This window comes from Polypterus senegalus, chromosome 2 (genome assembly GCF_016835505.1).
Source record: "Polypterus senegalus isolate Bchr_013 chromosome 2, ASM1683550v1, whole genome shotgun sequence".
Lineage (NCBI taxonomy): Eukaryota > Metazoa > Chordata > Cladistia > Polypteriformes > Polypteridae > Polypterus > Polypterus senegalus.
The window spans coordinates 52,818,254-52,840,275 of record NC_053155.1 but is presented as its reverse complement, the minus strand read 5'-3'; the positions used below and the strand labels follow the sequence as shown (position 1 = coordinate 52,840,275).

At 37.9% G+C, this 22,022-nt stretch overlaps 1 protein-coding gene across 3 annotated transcripts in view; it reads left to right on the top strand.

Moving 5' to 3' along the window:
* The window catches only part of LOC120522912 (sodium channel subunit beta-3-like), a 51,652-nt gene that overhangs the window by 21,213 nt on the left and 8,417 nt on the right, over nucleotides 1-22,022 (top strand). For 2 of the 3 annotated variants that reach the window (XM_039743689.1, XM_039743690.1), the window contains 4 exons: nucleotides 4,164-4,523; nucleotides 9,243-9,293; nucleotides 11,001-11,094; nucleotides 15,678-15,759. In XM_039743689.1, the coding sequence (XP_039599623.1) occupies nucleotides 4,164-4,523; nucleotides 9,243-9,293; nucleotides 11,001-11,094; nucleotides 15,678-15,759 (587 nt within the window). Of the gene's footprint in view, nucleotides 1-4,163; nucleotides 4,524-9,242; nucleotides 9,294-11,000; nucleotides 11,095-15,677; nucleotides 15,760-16,929; nucleotides 17,014-22,022 lie in introns of all 3 variants that reach the window. The other variant, XR_005632532.1, reaches the window with a different exon arrangement.

The following is a 22,022-nucleotide window of genomic DNA, read 5'->3' as shown; positions in this document are numbered from 1 at the left end:
TGTGAAGACAAGACCTGTAAAAAGTTGCATGTTTGCATCATAGTGTGAGGAAATGGGAGCGGAGCATAAAGGGGTATATCTGCATACAGAGGTCCAGTGGTTGTCCCGTGGCAAAGTTTTAGCCCGTGTGCATTTGCTGCGGGAGGAACTAAAAGTGTTTTTGACAAATAAATGGTGTGATGAATCTAAGTTGCTTTCAAGTGATGAGTAGTGTGCAAGACTGGCATATCTGGCGGATATATTTCAACATTTGAATGACCTGAATACACGGATGCAAGGCCAAAAACGAAAACCTGCTCACAAGTGCAGATAAAATAAATGGATTTTGTTCAACGGTGCAGCTCTGACAACAACATGTGGAAAGTGCCAACCTTGACATGTTCCCACACACCCAGAAATGGCAAGGTATCAACATTGCTGCACTGTGTGAGACAATAGGCAAGCATTTGAAAACTCTTGAACAGAAGTTCTAATTTTATTTCCCTTCAGTTTCCACTGATTGCCTTGACTGGGTTAGGAACCAATATAGCTCTACTGCAGTTGGGAAGGACATAACTTTGCAGGAGCAGCAGAAAATAACGGTACTGAGAGAAAATCGTGGTTTAAAGCTGAGCTTTGCTGACCTACCTTTGGACAGTGTTTGGCTGACTGCTGCCAAGGAGTTCCCCATTCTGGCAAGCAGTGCAATTTCAGCCCTGCTCCCATTTCCCACAACCTACCTATGTGAGCTTGGCTTTTCCAGCAAGACTGCTATAAAAACTAAAAAAAGAGAGAGACTCAGAGGTGTTGAAGAAGATCTTCATGTGTGTCTTTCTTCAATTCCTGCATGTATATCAGCGTTGTGTTTAACTAAACTTTTAAATTGTGAGCAAATTGGAACTAGAAGATCATTGTATTTCATTACATATACTTTTTGTGACATTTTTGTTTGGTGGTGTGCTGTGGAATTTTTTCTAATGTATAATATGTGCCATGGCTCAAAAAAACTTGGGAAACACTGGTCTAAGTGGTGGTGTGATCTGGGGTTTTAAATATAGTGTTCAAGTCTAATCACATTAGCATTAAACTGTTAGGGCATTAGAAAATAGAAATTAAATTAAATTTAAAATCTGGACGGGTACTCTTCAAAAGTAGAATTTTTATTCAAGTTATTATTCAATTGTTGAAAACACACTTCTTTACTAGTAGATCAAATTGATTTAAAACAGAGAGGTAAAGGTTAGTTTTCATCAACAGATCAGGGCTTATTATTGTAAATTGTCAGGTGCCTTAGTTCATCGTGACACATTAGGAGTCTTAATGGGGGTGTGAAGACAATGACAATTGTATTACCATTGCATTACTTTATTGAACTCCTAAATGTGTGAAATCCATACGTCTTACATGTATACTTGCACACATAAATTAGTATTTCACTTAGATACTTTGCATTATTCAGTTCCACTCTCCACAACTTGTGTAACACACTCATATTGGACATTTTGCTCTCCTTAGCCTCATCAGATATGTCTTCATCCCCATTGCTCCACTCTTGTACCTTTTATCTCTCAGTCTCCATCTCTAAATCTACACAACTACTGCACCAGATCTAGCTTTTTTTTTTTTTTTTTAGTATACTGACCTGACGATTTATTTTGATTTGTATGACTTTTTCTTTTTCACATCAGCCATTTAAAACTGATAGGTGTAATGTTAACTAGGCAATTTTTATAGAGTTGAAATAAAGTCTGTACATTAAATGCTTTATTTAAACCTTATAAAATATTTGGTTATAAGTTTTTATAGTAAATATTATAGTCCCAGAGCACATATGGAGGTCCTGTAGCACAGAGGGCTCAAAATCAGAGGTATTTATTGATAAAGTTATATTTTGTTTTAAATTATATTTTGGTGGATGGGATGATAAGTGCTTAAAGACATTAAAAAAAAACTGCCAAAGCTGATTACTTTACAATTCAACTGGCCTGAGCAAATATACACCCTCTGTACTCCCTTTGCAAACAGAATTAAAAAAAATAAAATTTGGAGGGTTTGTTTCCATTAGCATGACATACAGTAAATACTATGTTGCATTTCGCTCAGAGTTTACATAAATTCTCTTGTTAGTTCAAGTTCTAATATTAAGTATGGACACTTTAACACTTTCAGACTTTTAAGTACAGTATTTCAGACTTCTAGAGACACCAATTAAGTTATTCGCATTTACACCAGATTGTTTAGTTATTAAAGCCTCAATATTTATTCCACACTGCTTTAGTTAGAATGCTACAGCTGCATCTTGTTTCAACATGTGCTGGTGTGAATAATTAGCCATAAATACAGTATGCTATTCCCTCGATGGTGATATCCGAAAGGATGCTTGGGTTTTGCCTACTGGGTTGCAGGCCACGTATGTATACTCAGCAAAAAAAGAAACGTCCTCTGACTTTCAACTGTTTTTACTTTCAGTAAACTTAATGTGTAAATATTTGTATGAACACTAAAAGAGTCAACACTATAAGACATAAACTACAAATGTTTCACAATGTGTCCCTGAATGAAGGGAGGCTCAAAATCAAAAGTACCAGTCAATATCTGGTGTGGCCACCAGCTGCTTGAAGTACTGCAGTGCATCTCCTCCTCATGGACTGGACCAGATTTGTCAGTTCTTGCTGTGAGATGTTACCCCACTCTTCCACCAAGGCACCTGCAAGTTCCTGGACATTTCTGGGGGGAATGGCCCTAGCCCTCACCCTGCGATCCAACAGGTCCCAGACGTGCTCAATTCCTTCGACGATAAACACGAATCTGTCCATCACCCCTGGTGAGACAAAACCGTGACTCATCAGTGAAGAGCACTTTTTCCCACTCCTGTCTGGTCCAGCAAAGGTGGGTTTGTGCCCATAGGCGGCGTTGTTGCTGGTGATGTCTGGTAAGGACCTGCCTTACAACAGGCCTACAAGCCCTCAGTCCAGCCTCTCTCAGCCTATTGCGGACAGTCTGAGCACTGATGGAGGGATTGTGTGTTCCTGGTGTGACTCGGGCAGTTATTGTGGCCATCCTGTACCTGTCACGCAGGTGTGATATTCGGATGTACCGATCCTGTGCAGGTGTTGTTACACGTGTTCTTCCACTGCGAGGATGATCAGCTGTCCTTCCTGTCTCCCTGTAGCGCTGTCTTGGGCGTCTCACAGTGCGGACATGGCAATTTATTGCCTTAGCCACATCAGCAGTCCTCATGCCTCCCTGCAGCATGCCTAATGCACGTTCACGCAGATGAGCAGGGACCCTGGGCATCTTTCTTTGGGTGTTTTTCACAGTCGGTAGACAAGTCTCTTTAGTGTCCTGCGTTTTTAGAACTGTGACATTAAATGCCTACTTTCTGTAAGCTGTTAAGGTCTTAACGACCATTCCACAGGTGCATGGTAATTAATTGATTATGGTTAATTGAACATGCATGGAAAACATTGTTTAAACCCTTTACAATGAAGATCTGTAAAGTTATTTGGATTTTTAAAACATTATTGTTGAAATACACAGTCCTGAAAAAGGGACGTTTCTTTTTTTGCTGAGTATATGTATTGTATTTCTGAGGTGGCAATGATAAATCGGCCATCAGTGAAGAGGATTACTTATGTTCTGTTTTGAGTGTTGTATTTACCCCATTTTTGACACCCATTGAATGCCCAACCTAACTGGAAAGGGGACTCTCTCTGAATTGATTTTCCAAAGATTTCTTCCATTTTTCCCCTTCAAGGGTTTTTTTGGTAGTTTTTTGTTGGGTTCTTAGCGAGTCAAAGCTGAGGGCTGTCAAAAAAAGAGGGCCTGTTAAATCATTACTTGTGTGATTTTGGACTACACAAAAATATACTGTATTGTTGCTGTATGTGTTTGCAGAAAATTAAAATAATTTAGTAAACATATGCTACTTATTTGTCATAAAAGTGCATAATGGTTAAATAAACTAAAATTTCTTTAAGCATACAACACATATCTTCAGTGTTCTTCACTACTTTGTATAAGATGTAATGGCTGAAAATGGCCAAACATTGAGACAGTTGCACTGTAGACTTATGATGTACTTATGGCTGTAGGCCGCTGCAAAACTCTTATTAAAGTAAAAGTATTATAGTGATTTCATGTTTTTTGGCAAATTCCTCATGAAATATATATTCCTTTTGCAGACAAAGAACAAGCAGCCATACAGTATCCATCGGAGATAAAAGCAGAAGCTGGAAGTTCTGCTCAGATTTATTGCATTCACTCCCTCCCTAAACTTGATGATTCAAACAGCCTTGTGTATTGGTCAAAATCCTATCCTTCATCAAATCAAGTAATGTCATTAAGAGGAAACCATATTTTACACATATCAGATGAGTTTCAAGGCCGAGTACAGGCTTATGGTGAGATAAGCTACAATATTTCTCTGCTGTTGAAGAATCTCTCTGTGAATGACTCAGGAGTCTATATTTGTGAAGTGGTAAAAACAAGCCCACCTCCCACACGTATGCAAAAAGGAAATGGGACCTTTATCACAGTGACTGGTAAGAAAGAAATACACTGCTTTTCAAATTGTTTTTAGCTGAAACTTAAGCATTTTAAAGTTAATGTTAAATCAATTTAAATACTGCAATTGTGCATAAAATATCTTGAATTATTTTACAAAAAAATAACTGATTACAGTTTGCAGTGGTGGTAATTTAAATGCCAGGTTATGCCTACTTGGAAGTCACCCTTGATTAACTACATATTTTTCTTTTACTATATACATTAATACAGATTGATATTATTTGTTGAATAAAGGTGTGTGCCATGCAAAAAAGATCACAATTTAAAAAGTACAGTGATTTTCTATGATGATAGTAGGTCATCAAAAAAAAAAAAAAAAAAACAGCAGAAATGCACATATATGTCCTGATCAGAGCCTAATTTAAACTGTGGAATTGAAAAGCTATATAATATATATAGCAGTGCTTGGCTTCTGGATTCAAAATGTCTGTTAACTTCCATTCCCTATAATTATTTGTGAGGAGCGGAAACTTTCAAAAGGTGGCAGCACAGCCTCATGTCAGAGAAATGTGATGGTGAGCTTGCTACCCCACAGCTTTCTACAACAGCAAATAGTATTATGTTTAATGAGTTATTAAAATGGCTGTGTAGAATTTCAAAAATTTAGCACTGCCTGGCTTGAAAAATCATTTTTGTATATGCACAAAAGTGACCAAAATGTAGAATTATCCTTGGTTAAGAGTGTGGTTTGAAAACATTAAATTGGTTTGAAATCTCTCAAACTAGCAAACTTACACAGATGGCCAACTAGAGTGAGTTCTGGTACACTTCACCAGTTTTACTACTTATATTCATTTGTAAAAAGTGAACCAAGGACAAACATAGAAGACAATGGGTTTAATTCTTTTTTACACATTTGATAGGAATACAGATTATGCATTTTTTAAAATAAAACCGAACAACACTTTTATTAATTGAGAACACTTTTAAGTTCTTCTCTTCTTGGATGCATTTAACAGTCCTTTCAAATTTATGATATGAAACAGAAGGATGAAAGAGATGAAAAAGAGTTGGAACACCAGCCCTAAGAGTGTGTTTAATAACCAGATTGTAGTTGCAAGCAAAGCAAAAAAGACAAAATTAGTGAAACACTGCAGCATCACCCTTTTAGTGCAAGATAAAACAGGCCATTCAGGATTGCTGTTTGTTGTCTCTGACATTTGCAGGTTGTTTAACCATGTCCTGTCTTAGCGTGGCGAAGGGCCAGAATGGTCTGAGGCAGAAGTGGAGTGAGAGCAAGCCTAAAAATAACAGAGCAGCCACGGTGAGGCATTATAAAAGCATATTCCTCACTGAATTTGAACATTTTGGTAGCGAGAAACAGCAGAGCATTTCTGTTTTCATCACTTCTGTTCTCTATGGCCCTTTTCTACCCATACAACAACATGCCTCCTGAATGGGATGGATGGTCAACATGCAAAATGTAGCTCAAGGAAAGTGTGGGTACACCACCATATTATGAGTGGGCAGTGCCATTTCTTGCTTAGTCTTTGTATTATGCATAGAGCTTCTCAAAGTTTTGTAATATAGTCTGGCTGGGGGCCTGGAGTGTGTAGCTTACCTCTCTTAAGAAGAGCCAGACAGCAGATGTGAGCTCCTCTGACTACAGGCCCATATGTCATATTGAATTGATTCAGTTAATATTTGCTTCTTCTATACCATCTTTTGTAAAATGTAGACCACGGGAACATAAAAAAAAGGAGTTTGAAATGGTAAATCCAATGTATTATTGAGCATTATTATTACTGTTGTAAAGTATTGTTAGAGCTAGCACACTGTCTTTGACAGATATGACATCAGGGATTCAACAAGATGGTGTGATTCATTCAGAGGTGTTGGGTGTATTAGGTACCTTTTATATTAATAGGTAGAAGGCAGCCTAGTAGCCAAGTCAGTAACTTCCAAGCAGATTGTGGAACAAACAAGTACATTACTACGTCTATAACAATACCTATTTGTACATTTAATTTAGTCCTCATGAGCTGAGCAAAATGATTACATACCTGACACTCTCCTCTGAAATTTCAGCACAATGCTGCTCTCTTGTTGTGGTGTTCCTTTTTAGTTTATTGACTGGACTTAATTTTGTAATGAAAATTATCATTTCGGGATTTAGTTTTTATGAATAAAAAAAAAGAAAATTAAAAACACATTTACAAATATACATTTTATTCCCATACTACAAATATGTAAATGTAAATATTCGGATACTGTAAAAGTGTAATTGAAAGAACTTTAGAATGTTCTAAAATAGAATGTTTATAATATTGAATATCTCTGTGTATCAAAAAATGGATGCACATGTACTTTTCATTATATTTGTGTTCAGATTCAAAGTTTTTGTTTTTTATTCAGTCCAAAGACATGCAGGTTAGGTGGACTGGCAATTCTAAATTGTCCCTAGTGTGTGCTTGGTGTGTGGGTGTGGGTGTGTGTGTCCTGCGGTGGGTTGGCGCCCTGCCCAGGATTGGTTCCTGCCTTGCGCCCTTTGTTGGCTGGGACTGGCTCCAGCAGACCCCCGTGACCCTGTGTTCGGATTCAACGGGTTGGAAAATGGATGGATGGATTGTTAAATTCATAAAGTACACTGTTAATAATTAAACATGTTGGTACATGTTTAATCCATACCGCAACACGCAGACAGAAGCGTGCAGGCAGTGATCACCATACAGAATACATTGCATTCATGACATTACAGCTCTCTGAATATTTTTGAATACTGAAATGTATACTTGATATCATTTTCATGATGAAATGCATTAAAGCATGTATTAAATATATGAGGGCACAGTGGCACAGCAGTAGCGAATACAAAGACATTTATTGTGTGGCGATTGATTACGTGGAGAAAGAAAATGGAAGGACAGGAATTGGGGATTGGTACATCTGCCAGAGACAGTACTGCTAAAATACAGAATAATGAAAGCTCATCCAGAAGAGCATCCACTAAATTCCCAGGACACTTTGCCATGAATGAATGGAAGTGGCAATTTATATTGATTTGCATATCCAAATATACAAAATTCTGGGAGGAGTTGGACTGGGGCTGTAAGAGCTTGCATGTGTGTTAAAGTTCACGTTCATTGGGATTTATAAAGGGGAACTGTGTGGACCTTTGATTAGGAACAGTTTTGTGCATCTGAATTTTTTTGTGCATACGCCCATTTCTACTTTTGTTTGTATGCCATGTTTTCGTGTGACTTCTACACACAGCGTTAAACATGAGGTCCCTGGTGTTATACTTATAGTCTGAGGTGTACAAAGTGAAGAGAAAAGGAGACAGGACTGTTCCTTTTGGTGCTCCAGTGTTATTTACATCTGTATCAGAAACACAGTCCTTGAATGTCGCAAACTGTGGTCTGCCTAACAGATAATCCATTATCTGGGTCACCACAGGCTCATCCACCTCCATATCTCTGAGCTTACCTTTTAACAGGATGGCTGGATGGTTTTGAAGGCATAGCAGAAATAAAAAAAAAAAGCCTTGTGGAGCAGACAGATAATTGCATCCTCCACTCCAAGGTAGTAAGGATGGTGTGGAGGTACTGGTTATTGGAAGAATGTGGCAGAGGGAAGGAAGAATCTATTAAAAATCAGTTCAAAGCATTGGCTTTGTCCAATTCTCCTTGAAGCACCTGAGCCTTGGGTTGCTTCGTCCAGTAATTATGCCCAGTCCATTCCAGACATCTTTCATGTTATTCTGTGTGTTTCACAGATAATACAATTTTAAAGGTGTAGATTCTAATTTTTGTTTTATAGATGAAAATAGTACGTTTCATCGCAATGTTTACATTGGCACTTCCTGGATTTTATATGCTGCTATTTTTGTATATGAATTTACACAAAAACTTGTATTAAAATATAAATTGGATGAATGGATCAGCAGAGTTCATTAAAGTGAAAGTTCTGGAATTGTTTAAACCATTTTGGTTAATTTTCAAAATATAAAAAGGATTAAAAATGTGTTCTCGTCTTTAATATTATTAGTGTATTATAATGTTTTTGAATATATCTGACTGATAGGAAATAATAATCTTTTCCATTACCCATCAGGTGTACTCAGCCAGCTTGTTGTAGTTTATTTTAATGTGCTTTCTTATTAAATCTCTGTTTTTGCATAGCATGATCAGGTGCAGAATTTGGTTTGCAAACTGGTTAATCGTAATACTGACTTAAAATCGAAAATATTATCATACAATAAATAGTTTTCACAAATAAAAAGCGTTTCTTTTAAGCTCCCATTCACAGTGGATTGCTGGCAGATAACTGGAAGAATGAAATACACAATACTGTAATTTTTCCAAAAGTGGACTCTAAGACTTTATAGAAGCTCAAGAAAAATATAAATATTAAAACAAACAATAAAACACAAAAACATCTGGTATGTTTTAACTAGTTGGTCACCATAGCTTATGAAATACACAAAATGTTATATAAAATAATTAATCATGAGAATAAAAAAAATTGCTTTCATTATTGAATGTCTACTTATTAAAAGTCATTTCAACCTTTGAATTTGTAATCAATATGAATTGTATTATATTAACAGAATTTAGAACGATGATCATGTCTTTTTTCGCTGCTGAATATTTTGTGCTGATTGCCTAATTTATAAATATGTGTATTTTAATTTATGCAATACTTTAATTACACATTTAAATACTTACATTTTTCATTCTTATATTTCCTTTTAGAGGCAGATTACACTACTTCATCATTGCAGCTGACTTCAAGAAAAAGACAAAGTTAGTTTCAGTTTTTATATTTTTTGTCAAAATGAAAAGTCAATATTAACTTGCTTTAACACAGAGCATGGCTGATCTGTTTTAGTTTTCAAATCGTTGATATGTGTAATGATTTTGGTGTTGTGTACAACATTAACAACACTGATAGATAAAGTGAATAACATTAGTTATCTTCTTTCACTGGCACCCATCAAAGAGTGGGGTATATTAGGCAGTAAGTTAATAGTCAGTTCTTGAAGGTGATGTGTTGGAAGCAGGAAAAATGGACAAGTGTGAGGATCTGTGCAAGTTTGACAAGGGCCAAACTGTGATGGGTAGACAACTAGCTCAGAGCATCTCCAAAATGGCAGGTCTTGTCAGGTGTTCCCAGTATGCAGCGGTTAGTACAGACCAAAAGTGACAACTGGTGAATCGCCAACAGGATCATGCACACCCAAATCTTACTGATGTGTATGGGTGGCAAAGGCTAGTTCATCTGGTCTGATCCAACAGAAGAGCTACTGTAGCACAAAGTGCTTAATAATGTAATGCTTCACATAAGAGAAAGGTGTCAGAAGACACAGTGCATCTCATCTTGCTGTGTACGGGACTGAATATCTGCAGCCCGGTCAGTGTGCCCATGCTAACAATGGGCATGTGAGTGTAAGAAATGAACCATGGAAGGAGATCATGTGGATGGCCCATTGTGTTAGCAGTGTTTACTTGGAGAAGAAATAGCTGCAGGATGCACAATGGGAAAAAAGCAAGCCAGTGGAGGCACTGTAATGCTCGGGGCAATATTCTGCTGGGCAACCTTGGGTCTTAGCATCAATGTGGATGTTAATTTGACATGTACCACCTACCCAAAGATTGCTGCAGGCCACATACAGCCCCTTCTTGGCAAAAGAGTACCCTGATGGCAGTGGCTGTACTTAACAGGATGATGGGCCCTGCAAAAATTGTTCAGGAATGGTTTCAGAAACATGACAAAGAGTTCAAGGTCTTGACTGCAGTTCTCAATCCAATCGAACATCTGTGGGATATGCTGGAAAAACAAGTCAAATTCACAGAGGCCCCACTTCACAACATGCAGGACTTAAAGAGTCCACTGCTAACAACTTGGTGCCAGATGCTACAGGATACCTTCAGAGGTCTTATAGAGTCCATATCTTGATGGGTCAGAGCTGTTTTGGTGGCACGAGGGGGACTGATTGGTGTATATATTATAATACAGCCAAAGAGTAAGCTTGTTACGTGGTGCCAATTACAGACATAACAGTATCTGCTGTAGGGTTAAGAGCTACATAAACGCCATTTTATCTCAACAGTCTTAGTTGCCCCTTTTTCTTCACTGCAGTTGGGCAGACCCGCAGTGTGTTCCATCTGGGGAGGAATCCAGCCTGTAGTACATGCCCTATGAACCAGTTACAATTTGAAATGTAAAGACAATAAAAGGGCAACGTTTAAATTGGCAGCTCAAGCAAAAGCACAACTAAACTATTCAAAAATAATGAGGTGTTAATTGGAACATGTTAATTAGTTTCATTTATTTTTACACCTTTACCCTTAAATAATGTTCACATTTTAAATATAACCTAATGATAGTTTTTTATGTTTGCTTACCAGATAAGTTTCTTTTTACGTAAAGCATGTGATAAAGGAAATGTGAAGTTTGAATTTCTTAGGTAATATAACACCCCTATGAACACATTTGCTTTTATTTTTAAGGTATTTTCACAGTAACAAACATATGCGTTGTTGGTGGTTTGAGCGTTTTTCTTCTTGTGACAATAATACTACTTGGCGTATTGCTTTATGCAAGGTAAGGCAATGTTTGTCAAGATTACTTGAGAATGTTTATTCATAGTATTCTGTCTATTATAGTAATTTATCATAACCATGAAGGTGTAAGCTTAAGAATTTTCCTTAAATGTTAAATATAAAAGTAATAAGGATGTTAACTTGTACTATGCTTCAAACACTCCACAGTTCTAAAACCTGGCCATTTTCATTTTTACTGCTGTGGTTTTGAGTTTATTTCTAATTTTTCCCAAGTTAAGCATCCTTACTTAAAAGATGTAAGAATTTGGATCTTGATTTAGGAAATCGACATAGTGTTACAAGCATTTTAACATTTTAATTTCAAAATATGTGGGGGCCTGTAAGACGCACCTATCCCTTCTCTGTCGCTAATATGACTCCTTTAGAATGCCTGATTTTTCTCACACACCATAACTTTAGAAATACATTTTGTAAACACTGCAGTGTCAACATTCTTCATTGCCAGCATAGCCCATTCAATGAAACATTTTGCACTGTCCTGGGGCTTAGACTAGGATATCTTTATCTTTTCATTTGTTATGCAGTATACTGGTTCTACTTAATTCTCTGGTTAAGACTTCACACTTGTAATTTATCAAGCAATGGAAGTAAATCTAATAAGTCATTAAGAGTTGAAATAAAGAGTGAACTAAAGAGCTGATAATTAAATTGTCTCAATGTTTTTTCTGTAAGGTGCTATTAGAAATACAATGTCTTCTATAATGTTCGGGACAAAGACAATTTTTTTCCTTGATTTCCCCTCTGATATACAGTTTACAACTATAAATCAAACAATTCAGAAGTAATTAAAGTGACTATAATTTAAGGTTATTTGTGTACATTTCAGTCATGCCATGAAGAAATGACAACACTTGTTATACATGCCCCCCCCCATTTTAGGGCATCATAATGTTAGGGGACAATTGGTGTGTCAAGTGTTTGTGAGTCCTCAGGTGTGTTTCATTACTTCATTAGAGCAGGAATAAGATACCTCAGCTTGCTTCTACACTTTGGTGTCTGTAGTTGCCATTGTTCAACATGAGGACAAGAGCCATGTTAATGAAAGTCAAAGAAACCATTGTGAAGCTGAAATACAATAATAAAAGCTTTGGATTACCTAAATCTTAATGATACTCCAGACAGTTGAAGAAAGAACACACTGGTGAGCTCAGTAATCACAGAGGGGCTGGTAGTCCACTGCCAAAGGTGGAAGAAGCCTCGCTATGGTAAAGAAAAAGTCCCAAACGTCTCTCCGACAGATCAGACACTTTCTTCAGGAGGTAGATGTGAATGTGTCAGAGACGACTATCTGCTGAAGACTTCAGGAACAGAAATACAGAGGCTACACTGCAAGATGCAAACCACTAGTTAGCCACAAAAACAGGATGGCCTGATATCAGATTGTGAAAAAGTCCTTAAAAGAACCTGCAGAATTCTGGGAAAAGGTCTTGTGGACAGACAAGATAAAGATGAATCTGTATAAGAGTGACGGCAAGAATAAAGTGTGGAGACAAAATGGAACTGGCCAAGATCCAAAGCATGCCACCTCATCTGCTAAACAAGGTGGTGTGGATGTTATGGCTTGGGCATGCATGGCTGCCACAGATACTGGCACACTTACCTTTATTAATGATGTGACAGCAGTGACACAGTGAATTCTGAAAGGTACAGAGATGCCTACAAACTCATTGGACAGCACCTCATCGTATAACAAGATAATGATCCCGAACATACTTCTAAGGGCTCGTTTATACTTCACGCTCTGAACGTGTACATGCCTGCATCATGGCTGCCACGCATTCCCAGAGTTCATTTGAAGTGTCCTCTGAGCAGGTTCTCAGAAATTAATGCGACAAGTGCGCGAGTTTCAGTACCAGCAAAAAGTCGGGGGGGGGCACAGTGTGATAAAAGTCGGAATGTCATGTAAGAGTCTCTGTTTACTATCTACATGTGACAGCCTCTTTGAGGATCCACCGGGATCAATATGTGCGTTTCGACGTTTGACGAATGGTTCAATGTGGTGAAGCAAAATGCCAACATAAATTTGCATGCCGATATGCATTCGTGGAGCTTGTATATTTAAGCATCGCATATTCCCCATCGTAATGACACGATACATTTTAAGTCTCACATACCATCTTTTGTGCTGTCTTTATTTTTGCAACTTCACAGCAGTAACATAATGTACAGCGCTGTATTTGAGCCACAGAGGAAAATATTAAGGACGCAGTGAAAAGGTGTATTTTGTGATTAAAGTGAAAATTTCGGCTTTAATCTCCAAATGTCCACTCAAACCTTGTAGCTTACTTTATCATTAAAGCAGACCGTTGTAAACGTCGTCCCAGTTTTAAATCACTATGAGCTTCTGGGACTTCCTCCTGACCTGACAGCAAGCAACAATAGATCACCACACAGAACACATTAAATGTATGATATTCCAACTCTCTGCAAATTTAGAATCTTTAGATTTATACTTGATATCACTTTCATGATGAAATGCATTAAAGTATGTATGTTACATTTTACAGATAAATTTTGTTTAAATAATGAATTCTGTTCATAATTATACACAATCGGGGTGACATGGTGGTGGAGCGGTGGCGCTGTTGTCTCACAAGGAGTCACGTCACTGGTATTCCCTGCCTGGAGTTTGCATGTTTTCCTGGTGGGTTTCCATACTATGCTCCAGTTTCCTTCCAAAGATTTGGTGACACTAAAATGACGTGAGTGTATGTGAGTGCTTGTATTTACCTTGCGATGAGCTGATGCCATGTCTAGGGATTGTTTCTGCTTCGTGCCCAATGCTAGCTGGAATGGGCACATCCCTGGATTGATGGATTTAATCATTAAACATCCTTTTCAGAGATATTGCGGTAAGGTGTCATCAGAATTTAATGGCTGTTCCAGGCAATTCACAACACAGCAAAGCCAAATCTGTTCTCACCGTGATATCTCGCACTGCTACCTGGTGGATTCCTCCAGATTTACTTAAAAGTACACGCGCAAGTACAAACAGTAAAACGCTTGCGTAGCAGGAGTGTCCGCTGCAGCATGCGTTGCGTTGCGTGAAGTATAAACCCGGCCTAAGGCAACACAGAGGTTTTCAAAACTAAAAAATGGAAAATTATTGAATAGCCAAGCCAATCACCTGATTTAATTGAAACTGAGCATGCCTTCAAAATACTGAAGAGAAAACTGAAGGGGAAAAGCCCACGGAACAAGAATAAAGTGAAGCAGGAATTAGAAGCTGAATTAGATACTCAGCACCGGGTGATGTCTATGAATTATAGACTTCAAGCAGTCATTGCATACAAGGGATACGTGACAAAGTACTAAATATGACTGCTTTAATATACCCACCATTGTTATGTCCCAAACATTATGGAGCCCTGAAACTGGGGGGCCGTGTATAAAAATGTAGTCACTTCTACATGGTGCAACCAGAATGTATACAAATACCCTTAAATGAAAGTCTGCAATGTCCACTTTAGTCATTTCTGAATTGTTTGATTGTAATTTTAAATTGTGGAGCGGAGTGGTCAAAGAAAAATGTGTCTTTGTCCCAAACATTATGGAGGTCACTTTTTGCATAATGTTCAAAATATGTAGATTTTAATTCAACTTTTTTCTTTTATAATCATGTTTTTGCCAAATTGCATAAGAAATAATACCACAATTTCTCAGAGAATCAATATCACTTACAAACAACAATGTGAACAAAAACATCCTAACAGAGCTAATAACAGTTTTGTTTACCTAAATAATGATTAAGTTAAGGCATGTCTACACAAATCATGTTTTAGTCTAATAAGAATGAGTCAATATACATATATAGAAATGATTAAAATTAATATCTGAAAAATATCATATAATAAACATCAATAATTAAAAAATGTAAAAATGTAGAAAACCACATTTGAACTGTGAATTTGCTCTGCTCTACATATGTAACATTATGGCCAGTTTCCTGTAGAAGTGGTTGTTTAGTTGTTTTCTGTTACTGAATGCAAATATTTACAATAGTCACTTAGGTTAGCATTTAACCACTTCCTTTTTCGTTTGTTTCATTTTCCAGTGTTAAACTAAGTCTTTGAACTTTTCTTTGTGTAGTGTTGTCCTGAGGTTATTGTTTGGTTTTATTCGTATCACTTTATCATACTTTGAGGGTCAGCACTTCAGTTCCTGTAAACTATTAAAAATAAATCATCTGAAACATTTTTTAAAGTGTACCAGAGCATAAATCATTAGACGTGTTCTAAATGTTTGTTGCTACTTTTTAGGTTTTTATGTTTGATTTGCTTTTCTGCCATGATAAATTCATTTGATTACAAAGGACTAAATAACTTTCTAGATATTTTAATTATTTGAAGTGAGTGAAATCAGTAGTTGCCATGTTATATTCTTGTAAATTTATTAAGTCTATTCAGGTGTTAATTTAGCTTTAAAATTTTGATAAGTCTTTAATAATTTTAAGGATAAATTTAAAGAATATTTATGTATATGGTTTCAATCATAAAATCTGTGAGGTTGTGTCCAATTATACATTTTCATTTTCTTTTCCTGATTGTGCCTTTCTAATTTCAGGGTCAGGAGACACAGGAGCCTATTACAGCTCAGTGCACAGTGCCAGGAACGTGATAAAAGTTCTTTTTTGGCAGATTTAAAGGTGGGCGCTATGCTTCAGTTCTTTATATTAATTGTTATAGTTTGTGGAAGTACAGTTAGTGCTGGTACCACATAAACCAGCATCCTGGATTTGAAAGCTGCACCCTTCATTATCAGTAGTTTGCATATTTTATTGGTGTCTGTTTGTATTTTACTTTCCCACAGATGTTCAGATATGATTATCTTGTGAATCGAAATTATCCGCATGTTAAGTGTGTATAGAGCAGTGCTGACCTGTCTGGGTAGATTCTTGCTATTTGCCCAGTGCCATTGGGATGGTCTATAACTCCCCTTTGACTTTGAATTCGTTAGGTGTGTTTAAGCGTGTCATTTTTTGTGTGCTGGGTCCATGGCATAGTGATACTGCAGTAGTGAGCAGTTCTCCAAATACCACCAGTCAGACCAGGGGCCTCATGTGTAAATGGTGCGTATGCACAAAAATGTTGTGTACGGCCATTTCCATGCTTACATCACAATGTATAAAAACTAAACTTAGCGTAAAATCACGCACATTCTCACGCCAGCTCAAACCATTTGGCTCGGTTTTGCAAACTGGCGGCACCCAGCGTCAAAGCAGTGCTGCTGTTCCTGTGTGGTTTCCCTTTATTTTTTAGATTCACATCCCTGACATGGCTTTATCAAAGACACAGAAATTAACCACATATCGTTTTTTAGTTTAAGGCATCTAATTGTAATCAACCTGTAACAATATAATGGTGCACAGAATTGCCAAACTATTCCAAATACCATAGCTGCTTTAGCATTGTTACTCTCAGTACACCACTGAGTATGTTAACCCACTGTATCTGAGTGTGGAATCACAGCTCTACAGTAGCTGATCGGAAGGCTCTACAGCAGATTGTGTCAAGAGACACTTATGTCAAGAGACAATTATGAGGATACAGCTACTAGCACACACTGTGGCTGAGGGCCTTGCACATAGCCTATCTGAACTTCTCCCATTCGGCAAACGCTTCAGAGCCTTTCTTGTAGGGACCTCGCAGTTCAGAAGCAGTTTCATCCCAAGAGCTCTAAACGCACTCAGTCAGTCCATCAAGTATTGCACAACCTGAGCCACTTATGCTTTCATATTGTATATTTTTCATTATTTTTATCATATTATTATTATTGCTGTTATTATTATTTTTGTTGCTATTTTACCATTTTATAGGAAAATGAGTGGAGGATTTGCATGTGTGGTCGATAGGGGGCGCTCTCGCTCCCTTGAACCCCTGTCCACAACTCCAGACACCAGGTAAAAGTCCAACAGTTGACTTTATTTTGTTGCCACAGTGCACAAAGCACACTCTCCACCACTATACTCATAAATTAACAAATCACAATCAATAAACAATCCTCCAGCTCCCAGACGCGTTGCCACCCTTCCACCCAGCTCAGCTCTCCGTCTGGGAGCTCTCACAGTCCTTTTATATCTCCTGACCCGGAAGTGTTCCCAATCCCCAATCCACGCTATTCTCAATCACTTCCGGGTCAGGTAAAAGCTCTTCTCTTCAACCCGGAAGCCCGTCGCTCTTCCTATGACGAACTTCTGGGTCATAGGGCACGAAGAAGTCCTCGGTCCTCCCTGCAGCTCCCTCTTGTGGCCCCCTTGGCATCCAGCAGGGCTGTGCATAAAAACCACATTGTCCATGATGCCCTGCTGGTCTTCTGGGAACCTCCATGCTGCAAGGAGGGCTACACCTGGCGGCTTGGGGGTATTGGCCGGGATAAATGGCCAGCCATCCACCACACATGTTGAATCTCATTGTACCATATAATAAAAATAAAGGCATTCAATTAATTCAATAGAAGAGAGTGCGTATTTACAAATGATGACAACTGGCTTCTAAGTTGATTTAGAATTCCAAGCGCTATCTTCTTGGAGCTCTTGATATCATTTTTCAAATGAAATGCAGTAAAGTATATATATTACATTATACAGATAAATTTTAACTTAATTTAAATAATGTATACTGTTAATAATTAAATGTGTGGACACGGTGGACAGCGGTAGCAATGAACTGGCGCCCTCTTCAGAGATTGTTCCTGTCTTGCGCTGTATGCTTGCTGGGACTGGCGTGGCCCTTGATGGATAAATGAATGGAATAATTAAACATGTACTATGAAGATATTTTGATGTTCCTTAAAGGTTTTGTAGAATCTGCATTCTAAGCTTATGGGTGGTTTGACATTTATTAAAGAGCTGATTGTGTGGCGATTGGTTACTTGGATTAAGAAAAGGAATGACAGGAATTGGGGGTTAGTACAATTGAAAGAGTCAGCGCTGTTGCATTAAATTATTTCATTGAGGGTCGCGTATGGCACAGTAAGCATTTTGTGGGAGGCAGGAACAATCTCTGAACAGGGCACCAGCTCATTGTTACCACTGCCCCATTGTGCCCCCATCGTGCCCCATGTTTTATACATGCTTTAATTCCTATCATCATGAAAATTATATCAAGTATATACATCTTAGTATTTAAATTGTTCAGAGAGCTGTAATATCATGAATGTAATGTATTCTGTGTCCTGTCGGCGTAAGAGAAAGCATGTAGTGATTCACACACACATAGAACACATAGAAGAGCAAATACTATAGATTACTCTGCATTTAATGTGCTGCTTTAGTTACAATGGGATTTGGGAAACTAGTAAATGATTTTAAGATGAAATTTATGACATTCTACTTTAAATGACAAAATAAACTACGTGATTAAAGTGGAAATTTCAACCTTTTTTTCCCACTGTGTTTCCACGTTTTTTTCTCTTTTCTCTGTACCATATGACACTGAGATGATGGGATACGACTCGCCTTTTCACAGCGACTTTGATACGTGACCGCTTCTTTTTTATTTTGGGTACTGTGTGACTTTCTGAACTTGAACTTTTGAGTTTATACGCTACTCAGACTAAAACAAACTAAATAATCCAAAATACTTAAAAATGCCCTTGTATGGCGAGGATGACTGTAAACATCTAGCTTGATAAGACAAAGATGACCCAAGAACCTTTATAAATGAATGAATTATTTGTATTGACAAAAAAGCACAAAATTGGACAAAAGGGCAAAATAAGATAAAGGGATTTGCTAAAAAAAAAGCAATGCAAGCAAACAGTTCCAAAATACTAATTAAACACTAAATACAGAAACCAGAAGCAATCTATATATATAATTCACTAAGGCAAGACGACCATGGAAAGCACGCCGGAAGGGGCGTGGATTCACTAAGCCGCCGACAATTTAGACAACTATGGCGCACGCAGGAATGAGCCACGGCCACTAACTCCAAGTCCATTGGATACGACGACAACTCACAGAGCCACGCCCACCAACTCAAAAAATGGCGTCATTTATATTCGTCTGTCGTAGAGGCAACATGCGGCTCCGACCCACGCTGACTGTTCATAGAGGCATGTTTCTCACGGAGGTGAATCGCCATATGCAACGTGTAAAACGGTTTGAGAGGGTTATCCCATGGGATCCTTAAAACATTCCTTTACAACTAAGGTTGAAACACAATGAAGTAAGCAGTCTTTAAAAACCGAGTTTTCGCTTACGATGCACCATAGCACACTGTTTTACACGCTACATACAGCAAGTCGCTTCCGCGACAAACATGCGTCTTCTTAGATGCTCCTGCACTTTGTACACACCCACCTCGCTACCTGTGCCTCTGTTTCATTATCGTCTCACCTACTTCACCAATGCAGGCCCTGCAACAGTCGAGACGCTCTCTCAGCAGCTGAACTTCTCTGTGCCCAACCGGTTCACACAGAGGCACCACACGACACGGCAGGACTATCTAAGAAGAGGCATGTTTGTCACGGATGTAAATCGCTGTATGCAGTGTGTAAAACAGTTTCTGAGGGGTTTCCCATGGTCTTAGACCCATCTAAGAAAAATCATGTCGCAGCTGTGAATCACTGAATGCAGTGTGTAAAACAGTTTATTTGTCGCAGATGTGTATCGTTGTATGCGTCGTGTAGAGCAGTTTGCGAGGGGTATTCCATTGTCTTACAGTTGGTGGGCGAGTCTCTGTTAGTTGCTCTTGCGAGCGGGCACATGACCACGCAGTGTGTGTGCTTCGAGAGCGTGGGTGGACGCGACAGCACCATCTAAGAAGATTCACATTTGTTGCAGATGGGAATCGCTGTGTGCCGCGTGTACAACGCTGTATTGTATGTTACCCTCTCCAGAGTTATATCTTTTCATTCACCTACAGTCGAATACACAATGAAGTAAGCAGTCTTTAAAAACCGAGTTTCCGGTTACGGCGCACGAGCGCGTGACCATAGCAAACTGTTTTACACGCTACATACAGCAATTCGCATCCACGACAAACATGTGTCTTCTTAGATGCTCCTGCACTTTGTACACACCCCCCTCCCACCTCGCTACTACCATGGTCAGGTGTCTTTGTGGATTATATATAGAAAGGCAGCCAAAACCGCACAGAGCAATGAAAAGTCACAAGTGAGTCACAGGTGCATCTGGACTGTGCAAAGACAATGAGCGGGCAGTGTATACTGGACGAGAAATCAGCAGACTAGCATGATGGAGGGAGCGGGGTGGACGTCCTTCTCCTCTCTTCCTGTTCCACCCTCCGCGCCTGAGTGCTGCACGGACGATTGTGTATTGGTTTGTTCCGTGCATTGTTACAATGTTGCTTTTCTTGCTGATTTATTACATTGCCAATTTTTCAAATGTTAATTTTGTCCCTGTGCTTAAAAATCATTTAAAAAACGGCCTGATTATGCGGCGTATGGTACGCCGTGGGTTGGCTAGTATTCAATAAATCAGGAATATTGAAAGAAAACTATACTCAGTATGCATGTATTTGATTAATCAAAATCAGTGAACCTCTGGGGGGGTTCAACTGAATTTAGTTTTGTTAAGTTTGACTTGATTGTGTGGTATGTTACATGATCTTAATAAATTCAATAAAAGATAAAAAAAAAAAAAAATCAATAAACTTCTGAGGGAACATAAATAACATAACAGTGGACCTACTTCTTGGAGTCTCACCCACAGAAAACAGCATAAACACACAATACATAAATACTAAACCATAAATAAATATAACATTAACAAGATTATATAGTAGCAATAGCTACATGACAAATAATACTTTAAAAATAATAAAAACAAGAAAAATATACTTATAGTAAAGCAATACACTGGTTGAAACGTAACACATAAAATGCACAATGAAGCTCTCTGTACCTGTCTTTTGTATTAAACCTTAAAACTGCTTACAAAACATTTTAAATAATCAGATTAAACATTGCTATATGTTCGTTGATGAAGTGCTTTTGTATCATATTAGCTTCTTTTCTTACATTTCCATCCATCCCCAAAGTTCTCATGGTCATCCTGTAACTCGTGATGTTTCATAACTTTCAGGTTAATAAACAGAAGAAATAAAAAATGTAAAATTATAGAAAAGCTTGTGAACGATAATGTTAAAAAAGGTAGACAATTAAAATGAAGCTTGTACAGATGTTAGTCTCAATGTTATTCATTCTGAGACCATAAAAAACGAACTGGACTGAACAATGTGATTAAATAAGGAGCTCAACAAGATTGAATTAAAATGAGAAATTTCTGAAAACAAAAATCTGCACCCACTGTAGCTCTCCATGACTTGAGTTGAGCATCCCTGAGAGCAGTTGGACCTCATTGTGGCAGCATGGGCTCAAGGCAGAAAACAACAGTAAGTGGTATACCAGTCCATTGTAAACCCTGATGTAAAAAATATAAATGTAATATTTGGCCAGCCTTATGATAGTGAATGTAGGAAGTGAAAAGAATTTTAACTCAATTAATAAATTATTAGCTTTGCCTACAACAATGCTGGCAAATTAATTAAATAATTTGGTAAGGCATCTACTTTATTTTTATTACCTTTCACTGTAGAAGGGGGTCTCTGGCCTATAGACTTATATCAAGGTACCTGAAGCACTCTCATTAGAAATAACAGAATAATATAATGTATTGCTAAACACAAGGATTTTAGAAATATGATAGCTGTATATACAGGTATATACAGGTATAAATAAAAGACATGACGCAAGACAGAAAAAAACAGACAAACACAACACAGAGGAAGTGGCTGTTTACTAGCTACAGTGCCTTGTGATAGTATGCATCCCCTCTGTATTTCTCCTTTTTTCGTCACATTACAATCTGGAATTAAAACTGGTTTCATTTGGATTTTATGTAATGGACTTAACAATGTAGTCCAAATTGTTGAGTTGGAATGA